Here is a 10383-nt window from a genome sequence, read left to right as displayed (position 1 = left end):
AAGTTGTATTACCAATAAACATACTTCTCTTAGAATTACTGATGAAGTAAGTAAATAGTTCAATCATTAATTTTCATCTATTCATTGATTAAATTGCTTCTGAAGAAAGATACTGTCGATTTCAACGGAAGTAGTTTTGTGTGTGTCTAGTCGTTGTATTGACTGCTTTCTTTCTGAAGGTCGTATCTTTAAGATATAATTTTACTGAGAATCTACAAGTAAAAACATACAAATGGTTATTTCAACTAAACACAAATAATCTACAAGTAAAAACATGCAAATGGTTATTTCAACTGAACACAAATAATCTACAAGTAAAAACATGCAAATGGTTATTTCAACTGAACACAAATAATCTACAAGTAAAAACATGCAAATGGTTATTTCAACTGAACACAAATAATCTACAAGTAAAAACATGCAAATGGTTATTTCAACTGAACACAAATAATCTACAAGTAAAAACATACAAATGGTTATTTCAACTGAACACAAATAATCTACAAGTAAAAACATGCAAATGGTTATTTCAACTGAACACAAATAATCCACAAGTGAAAACATGCAAATGGTCGTTTCAACTGAACACAAATAATCTACAAGTGAAAACATTTTCTATGTATGAATTAAATATATTAAAAATGCTCAAATATAAATTCTATTGTTATTATATAAATACATTTTATTTCATAATTTAACACCTTTATTTTCCTTTTATTAATGCTTAGTAAAAGTTTCTAGTTTCATTATTCTAACCGACTTTACACAACCACGTGAGAGTAGTATTGTGTTCATTATTCCACTTTTTTTTTCTTTAAATGTCAACTGCAATTATTCATGAATTCTTAATTATCTTAAATAGAACAAAACTAACTCTAAATAACTGCTTAAGAAAGCCCGTGAAAGTTTTGATAGGACCTCAAACTTACCGTGTAATAAATCACGTGTCAAAGTATGGGGAAGGGGGAACATTCTTATTAAGCCTTTTGTGTTTTTAGGTTAATGTATTACATCAAATCAGTTTAGCAATCTCATCTGGCTATGACAATGTACCATTGCTGGATGTAATAAGTGAACTTCGTTACGTATAACGTAAACCAAAAGTTGCTACACCCCCTAGTGTGTTCAGTTAACAATATAATCAGTTCGACATCACATTCTAACAATCATATTAGGCTTTACTAACTAACTTTATTCCACCTTGTTCATAAGAAATGATTAATAAACTTACAAGCTGATAGAGATTTTTCTTTCTTCGGATTCAAACTATAGACATTAATTTACGAAAAGTATTTCATTAATTTGTTTAAAGGTTTTTTTAAATAGAATGGAATGTGTATTTATATAATACAGGGCCTTTTATTGGATTTGTTTGCTTCAGAATTTTCCCGCGAAGCTGCACTAAGGATTTCTTTTTTTTTATTATTACTAAGCACAAAGCTGCATAATGGCTTACGTTCTGTGCCCTCTACGGGTATCGAAACCCGCTTTTTAGTGTTATAAGCCTTCAGATTTGCCACTGGGTGGCTGCACAAAGGGCTATATGCACGTAGCTGTCCATAACTTTACCTAATAGATTAGACAGAAAACTATGCTGCTCTTGTTTGACAATAGTAGGGCTTGACCTTCACTCTTTTAGTAGTGCGGAGCGTATTTCTACGGTAATGGGCCGCGAAACATGAACCGTCCAATTCGTACTCTAAATGTGTTAACCACTAGCTCGTGCTCAACTCGCGTTTCAATAAAAGTTTTTAGTGCTTCGAAGATGTGGGCGCAGTTTGTACATGCTTATTTTAAATTCATTTTTTTTATTTCATTATTAGTATACATTCTAATTAGTTGTTAATTTTATGCAACAATTATTTCTGAAGAGTAACCATTGAATATACGAAAATGGTATACATGTTTTGTGACTCGTTACTTAACGAGTTTATTAATTATGTAGAGTCAGTTTTAGTATTTTTTTCTTATATTGATGTAAATAACCAGCAGTTCTCCTCATTCCTGTTACGTAATGACGCTAATGTATGTTTCTCGGTTTTGCGAGACAACGAACGCACAGGATAAGGTGTTTCTTTACGTCTGTTCCTAGGTTGTGTACGACAATGTGTGCGTTCCTTCCCCGCAGGAGTTGCTGGTGGAACCGGGAATGACCATACTTCTCCAATGAACCTCGTCCTATCTTGGAAACCGCGAATATAAAACGTGTTGTTGAGTCCTGTCTTGTGACGTCAAAGTCTGTGTAGAATTTTCTAGTCCGAATAAATAAAAAAAAATAAAATGCTTGATTATCTAAATCTCGATAAAATGTGTACTACGTAGGAGAAATAAATACTAATTAAGTCACCCAAATCGTGTAAAGTTTACTGTATAGTGGAAATAAACAGTTGTGGCAATACAGATTTATTGTTACTCTCATTGTTACCACAGAAGTTGTTAAGTGTAAATTACTCTCATTACACTATTGTGTGTATGTGTATGAAGGATTAGACGCACAAACTGTATAATCACAATTATGTCTCTCGACAAAATTTTACTCTTCTCCCACCCCACCCCCTCTCTACATAAGTGTCAAGAAATTGAAGAATCTTCAAAAACTACGGTTCCAGCAAGGCTATCTTCTTTAATCAGCGCCATCTACTAGCACACCAGCAGACTTGTCTTGTTGTTACTATTTTTAATATTACGAGAGATTTCTAACTCGTTGTAAAACATTTTTAGATGTTATCCAAACACGTACTCTTCTGTGCCACTTTGTAATCCTACAAAGACACCGCCGAAACATGTTAAATTAACTGTAAAACAACAGTTCTTGAAGTTTTTACATCTATTTTGCCTGCTGTGGATTTTCTTCGTATACATCCATTTTTATAATACTTAAAAAAATTATTTTAAAAAAGGAATATTTTTTTTTGCCGACTTATTACTTTCTATCTAGACGGATGCTAATAACAAAAAGTAAAGTTTTACTTTCCTATTATTTATCATTAATATCTGACAAAAGTTCAGATCAAAACTAAAACTTAACCCAGTAATTAATATAGCTAATTTAACACTTCAAAACTAAAACTTAACCCAGTAATTAATATAGCTAATTTAACACTTCAAAACTAAAACTTAACCCAGTAATGAATATAGCTAGTTCAACACTTCAAAACTAAAACTTAACCCAGTAATGAATATAGCTAGTTCAACACTTCAAAACTAAAACTTAACCCAGTAATGAATATAGCTAATTTAACACTTCAAAACTGAAACTTAACCCAGTAATTAATATAGCTAATTTAACACTTCAAAACTAAAACTTAACCCAGTAATGAATATAGCTAGTTCAACACTTCAAAACTAAAACTTAACCCAGTAATGAATATAGCTAGTTCAACACTTCAAAACTAAAACTTAACCAAGTAATGAATATAGCTAATTTAACACTTTACAACTAAAACGTAACCCAGTAATTAATATAGCTAGTTCAACACTTCATTCATACAACAAATGTATTGATTCATCAGCTGGATACCCTTGCTATTAAGGATAATTTTTACCGAAATTCCAATCGTATCTCCTGAGTTTAGGATACTTTGGTTAGTCGTAAACATTTAATAAGCAAATGATGCAAAATAATCCAACAATTAAAATAATAAACATGGGGGGGGGGGTAATATACTAAAACCGAACCAGTACTTTTGTTTGTAATTAAGCACAAAGCTCCACAATGGGCTAACTGTGCTTTGCCCACCACGGGTATTGAAACCCGAATTCTAGCGCAGACGTACCGCTGTGCCACTGGGAGGCTGAACCAGTAATAAAAACGGGGGGAATTACAATACGAAAATACTGATGAAGTACATTGATTATCACAGCAGCACACTTAAAGTATACTTGAGATATACTCAGTTTAACAAACATTTTGATGTTTTAAATTAAGGTGTCTTAATTCAATAAAGTATGCTAGATACAGAAAAGTTAAGAGATTTTCACAAAAAAGCCAAAAAATAGCTTAAAGCGTCGCTAAACTGTAATCTTAAAACAACAAACAAACCTTCTAATTCATTCGACGTCATTGAGTTAAACTAAGCATATACCACAGAAGACAACAATTAAAATCTTTGAATTAAACTGCGCATATACCATAGAAGACAACAATTAAAATCGTTGAGTTAAACTGCGCATATACCACAGAAGACGACAGTTAAAATCATTGAGTTAAACCGCGCATATACTACAAAAGACGACAATTAAAATCATTGAGTTAAACCGCGCATATACCACAGAAGACGATTAAAATCATTGAGTTAAACCGCGCATATACCACAGAAGACGATTAAAATCATTGAGTTAAACCGCGCATATACCACAGAAAAAGACAATTAAAATCATTGAGTTAAACCTCGCATATACCACAGAAGACAACAATTAAAATCATTGAGTTAAACCGCGCATATACCACAGAAGACGATTAAAATCATTGAGTTAAAGCGCGCATATACCACAGAAGAAGACAATTAAAATCATTGAGTTAAACCGCGCATACACCACAGAAGACGACAATTAAAATCATCGAGTTAAACCGCACATATACCACAGAAGATGATTAAAATCATCGAGTTAAACCGCACATATACCACAGAAGACTACAATTAAAATAAAACTCACTGTTTTGAATTACCTATTAGCGACGCCAGAAAATGAAACGGAAGCCGTAGTAATATTTCTATTAACTTTATTAAGGTATTTCGTAAAGTTGCATGTAGTTAGGTGCGTGTTGTTCAGATTATCTTTGTACGTTAAAAGATATTAAGTTATCATCGGGAATAATCAAACAAAATACATCTTCAATTAGAGCGAAAGAAAACATATGAAATGTCTAAGATTCTTAAGAAGATTACGGGTCGAACCCATTACCAAAGGAAATATTCCTTCTCAGGTCTTCCCTGAATACGGCAGTAAAGTAGTAGCCGAAAAGTTTGATAAAACTATTAGGTCGTCAAGAAATTAATGTCGCGTTTTGGAACACTTTCATTATTCATCTCCCCAAAAATGTACATCACGTATAATAGTTAAACGAACTGTCTAAACGTCACGTTAGTGTTGCCTATATAATGTGTAAAGTTTAGTATACTCTAATATCTTATAGTGATGGCACATGATGAGACACACATTCGGCATGTAATGCTGTTTGAATATAAGAAAGGAAACAACGCCTCTGTAGCCACAAAGAATATCAAAGAAGTTTATGGAAATGTTTCGAACGTTCGTAAGTGTCAACGATGGTTCAGCAAATTTCGTTCAGGTGACTTTAGCCTTAAAAACTGTGATAGCAGTGGCCGACATGTTGGAATTGATATTGAGGCTCTGAAGACGCTTGTTGAGTCAAACCCATGACAACACACTCGTGAAATGGCCCTGAAAATGCATGTCTTTCATGAAACAATACGTAAACATCTAAGGAACATGGGAAAATTCCTTAAAGAAAGTGTTTGGATGCCTCACGAACTCTCCAATGATCATCGTTTCCAACGTGTGAACTTTGCATCGTCTCTTCTGGCGCGTAATGCGTGTGAACCATTTTTGGACAGAATTGTCACCGGTGATGAAAAATGGATTCTCCATGCGAATATTAAACGCCAAAAACAATGGCTCAATCCTTGACAAAAACCACTTCCGACCCCAAAATCTAGACTCTATCCGCAGAAAGTAATCCTTTGCATTTAGTGGGACATCAAAGGAGTAATTCATTTCGTTATAATGTGACTTTCAATCCCACTATTCGTTGGTAAAAGAGTAGCCCAAGAGTTGGCGGTGGGTGGTGATGACTAACTGCCTTCTCTCTAGTCTTACACTGCTAAATTAGGGACGGCTAGCGCAGATAGCCCTCGTGTAGCTTTGCGCGAAATTCTAAAATAAATAAACAAACAATAGTAAACTGGAAATGACAGCGTGATGAAAAATATATAAACAAAATGGTTTGATATATGTAAAAAAAAAAAATGTACTGCATCCTTAGTTCCCAAAAATGTGTATCCAAAAAGAGTTCAAAAAGGCCAGGTGGTGATTAGAGCATCAGGATTTCGGGTTGTTTACCGAAAAATTATAGACCATTTTATAAAGGTAAACAAAAAATGCATTATAAACTGATACCGAGAGTATCAAGAATTCAAATGGGTTTTTAGAAATGTATAAATAAAACGGTTTGAAAAGAAGTAAAAACTAAAAGAAAAAAAAATTAAGCTCTATTGCGGTAATTATGATATCATTTTTCTGATTTTTTGCAGTATTTTATAACATCTATTTTGAAAGAATGTCTGCATTTGTAAAAAAAAAATAAACACAAAAATATCTTCTTTTTATTAAGAAGGCACAGATTTTTTGGTGTATTAAGTTTCCAAATTATCTCTGTATTTTACGTTTTGTACCAGCCACATATATTTATCTTATAGTTTATATTTAAGATGGTATGTGGGCGTACTTATGTTTACCGAATGAACATTAGGGGGCGTACACGTGAAGTTATTTTTACTTAATGAGTATGCGACTCTCTCTCTCTCTTACTGCGTGTTAACAATGTTTAGAAAAGGTCGAATATTAACAATCAGCTTTTATACGTTCACGTGACAGTTAACAATGTTTAGATGAGGTCGAAGATTAACAATCGGCTTTTCTACGTTCACGTAGTACTGTTGCGGTTTAAAATGTCAATAAGTTACACTAAAACAAAAAAGGCTGAAGGAAGGGTTGTTTAATTGGAAGTTTTGTTATCATGCACAAAGCTACACAATGGGCTATCTGTGTTTTGTCCACCATGGGTATCGAAACACAGTTTTTAGCGTTGTACGTATTAAGACTTACCGCTGTGTCACTTGGGGGGAGGCAATTTTTTGCCCTTAGATCTGTCAAAATACTGATAAAGACAATAAAGAGGTAATGAGTAATTGAACTGCAGTCAGTGAATGAGTAATTGAATGTATGCGGACAAAATATTGTTGGCCACGTGAGACGTGAATTATAGTGTTTGTTATAGAGCGACTGTTGAAATTAAGTGTATCGTAAAGTTGTATTCGGAAAGAATAAACCAGTTTTATTTAAGAAAGGACTTGTGTCGCTAAAGTTTCGTCGAAACGAATTTACGGAAAATTAACTAACGACTGGAGGCGTAACAATATAAACAACCGCTATCGTAGCAGAAAGAAAAGCTACAGAAAGTTTACATTAACTACACTAACAGCGACCATGGAATGGTCAGCAAAAATGAGAGATACTTGCAAATGGGCAGCAGATTAACAGCTTCTGACAATAGCCACTTTGTGTTTAGTTTTGGTTCAAGAAGTCAGTAGTGAATCAGCATAACTGAACCAATTAGATGAAAGATTTACTTGTCGACTGGACCTGGAGAGCTATTGGAGGTATAGCAAGAATACCCGGGAAAACATATAAAACGCCATGTTTTAGGGTTGAAAACCAGCGACGTTTCCTGAGGCAGACTACCTGTACCAATTGTATCAGAAAAAAACCAAGAGACAGACTACTGTAGTGAAGAAGATGGCAGTTCTACCACCACTCCAGCTCTCTGTAAGTTTCGATTGACATCTTTTTAGTCTTACAACGTCTAATATATGATGTGTAAATAATTTAAGTTCTCTAACTAAAACTGGGTTATGTCGGTATTTTTTCACGTAATAATTTAGTGGATAATTTGGTCAACATAGTGTTAGAATTAATGAATATGATAGAAGGTTTAGTTAATGAACAATTACATGAGCAAAACAAAAGATTTGATGTTTTTTTTTATTGCAGAACTGTTCCAAGACAATTTCAGTACTTTCGAAGTCAATGAACATTTAGATATTATGGATATGGATGTAAAATAAAGTATTGTATGTTGTTTCTATCATCGGTCTCTGAGTTGATTCTTTGTTTCACACACAAATTCCTCGAGTTGGTGGCCTGTATGCTCACTCGGCCACACACACACACTATTGTCTTCCTGAAATTAAAAAAAATAATTAGCGACTCGTGACAAGTCGAACCCAAATGACTGACCTTCTTCGGCTCACCTGTTATAATTTTGTCGATTGAAAGTCATTTTTAGATAGTTTAGTCTCACGTATTCTTCTATTATGAACCATGATAGTAGTTCATAATAGGGATCACAAGGAATTTCACTAAACCCCAATAGAAAGATCGGGCAAAAAAAATTCAGTTCAAACAAGCCTTCAAAATCTTTACTATTGACTGCTAAGGCCGTACACTTGTAAATGCAAAAAAGCACGCACGTTAGACTTGCAAAGAAAAGAAAATATATTCAAAACGATCCATTTGAAATTCTTCTTATTCTCTTCCAGCCTACAACAAAAACGGCTTGGTATATTGCACCCAAACCTATTGTACAATACTAAATAAAGTACTACAAAGGTTGTAAGGGTATTGTTTATTTTACATTTACAAACGCTAAAAACATCATAATTCTAGTGTAAACGATGTTATCATTACCCCTTGAAGTTAGCTTTCTTACAAACATGTGGTATTATTTCAAAACACGTAATACAGGGTGAAACAGGAATTATTAGCCAATAATAGATGAACATTAGATGACTGTAACACGTAGACACTCAATGCTTTGTACACTATACACACACATTTGTTGAATAATTATTTTAAAAGACACGAAGGTTTATTTAAAACGATGTTTTATTTGAAATGTCTGCTTTTCTACTGGTAAAGTTTCATATGCGCATAGTGGGAGTTATGTCTTAATCTTTGCATATATTTGCCCATTGCTATGCATTATATATAGAGAGATTTTTTACACAGAAACTATAAATGCTCACTATATTCTCAAACAAATCTCCATGACAATCTCCAGCTACAGTTTAACATTTTACATCTCGAACTAATGCGATCAAATAATCAATAGTTACAGTAAATCATCATGAACTGTACCAGCTGCCTACTAGTTATGTTTGTTATTATTACGGTGTATAAAATTAGCTACCATATCAAGTGATCCTTGGTCCATATTTGAGTATAAAAAAGCCAGCAAACAAGATAAATAAAAAATTGTGAATTTAAAAACCTACAAATGGGGATAATAAAAGAAGTAAGGAAACATGGCTGGAGATACTGTAGACATAATTTACTCAAACTATAAATCCCTATTTTGACTCCACCAAATGTAATTCTAGCTAACAGTTTGAGTAAATAACGTCTATAGTATCTCCAGCCTTGTTTCCTTACTTTTTTACGATCGCTATTTGCAGATTTTTATATTCCAATTTTTTATTTATCTAATACAAGTCTAAATGTGATATTAAATATGGTCTAAGCCTAAATGTTTACGATAGTTTAATTATATTTTTGAATACTGTGGGTTAGTCGGTAAACTCATTTTTGAAGAGTGTTAATCAGCACATTTATTTTCACAGAGTAGTCTACATGTGGTCTTTGTAAGTTTAGGCCTGATGTTTAACTGTTTTGAATACTATGGATTAGTTATTATTTTTAGGAAGATTTAGTCAACAAATTTACTTTCATGTAAATTGTTTTATGCAATATGATTCACAATGCCCATTTTTATGTTGAAAATTAAAATTACGTAAACCATGTTTCAGATAATTTTAACAAATTGTAGCCATAACAAAACTCACCCTGTAATTTTTTTTTGAATCTTAACTTTCAGCATAAACACATTTATGTCAAAGGTTAATGTATGCTACTTAAAATCTTAAATCCTATACTTGATCCTAAAGTTTATGCAAATTGCCCAGCATCTTCATGTAAGAAATATTAACAATGTGATACAAAAATCTTCTTCAATAACTATTCATTTCTGCCTTATCCTGTTCCTAATTAATCCCGATGATTTAAAAGAATATGGCTGAGCGCTTCAAGAGAGTAATTTGTTCCACAATGAGACCTAGAACACAATATTTCGGTTAATGCCCCCCAGTGGCACAGTGGTATGTCTGCGGACTTACAACGCTAGAAACCGGGTTTCGATACCCGTGGTAGGCAGAGCACAGATAGCCCGTGTGTAGCTTTGTGCATAATTAAAACAAAAAAATTCGGTTAATTCCACAATAACTTCTTTTTCTCAACATTAAATTTTGTTGGATTATTATCCACTTTCTTTTGTATAGATACGTGTAGTCGCACCGTGAAAATGGCGTCTCACAAATTTTCCAGACGCTAATATTAATATCAGTGTTGTTTGTTACATTCGTCATTTTCCAGACGCTAATGTTAATTTCAGTGTTGTTTGTTACATTCGTCATTTTCCACATGCTAATATTAATCTCAGTGTTTTTTGTTACATTCATCATTTGCTCTGAGAAACGAAAGGTTCCTACTTTTTAAAATGTTTATAATGAAGAGATCGAAGAACAG

The 10383-nt window shown here is 33.2% G+C and overlaps 1 protein-coding gene across 1 annotated transcript in view; it reads left to right on the top strand.

Moving 5' to 3' along the window:
• LOC111087947 overlaps positions 1-2400 on the top strand; it is a 35350-nt gene extending 32950 nt beyond the window's left edge. The window contains exon 5 of the mRNA XM_022396434.1: positions 2093-2400. Coding sequence (XP_022252142.1) covers positions 2093-2170 — 78 coding nt within the window. The 3' untranslated portion in view covers positions 2171-2400. The remainder of the gene's footprint in view (positions 1-2092) is intronic.
• Positions 2401-10383: the final 7983 nt, after the last annotated feature.

The sequence above is a fragment of the Limulus polyphemus genome, unplaced genomic scaffold, assembly GCF_000517525.1.
Source record: "Limulus polyphemus unplaced genomic scaffold, Limulus_polyphemus-2.1.2 Scaffold2883, whole genome shotgun sequence".
Lineage (NCBI taxonomy): Eukaryota > Metazoa > Arthropoda > Merostomata > Xiphosura > Limulidae > Limulus > Limulus polyphemus.
This window is presented reverse-complemented; position numbering and strand designations above follow the sequence as displayed.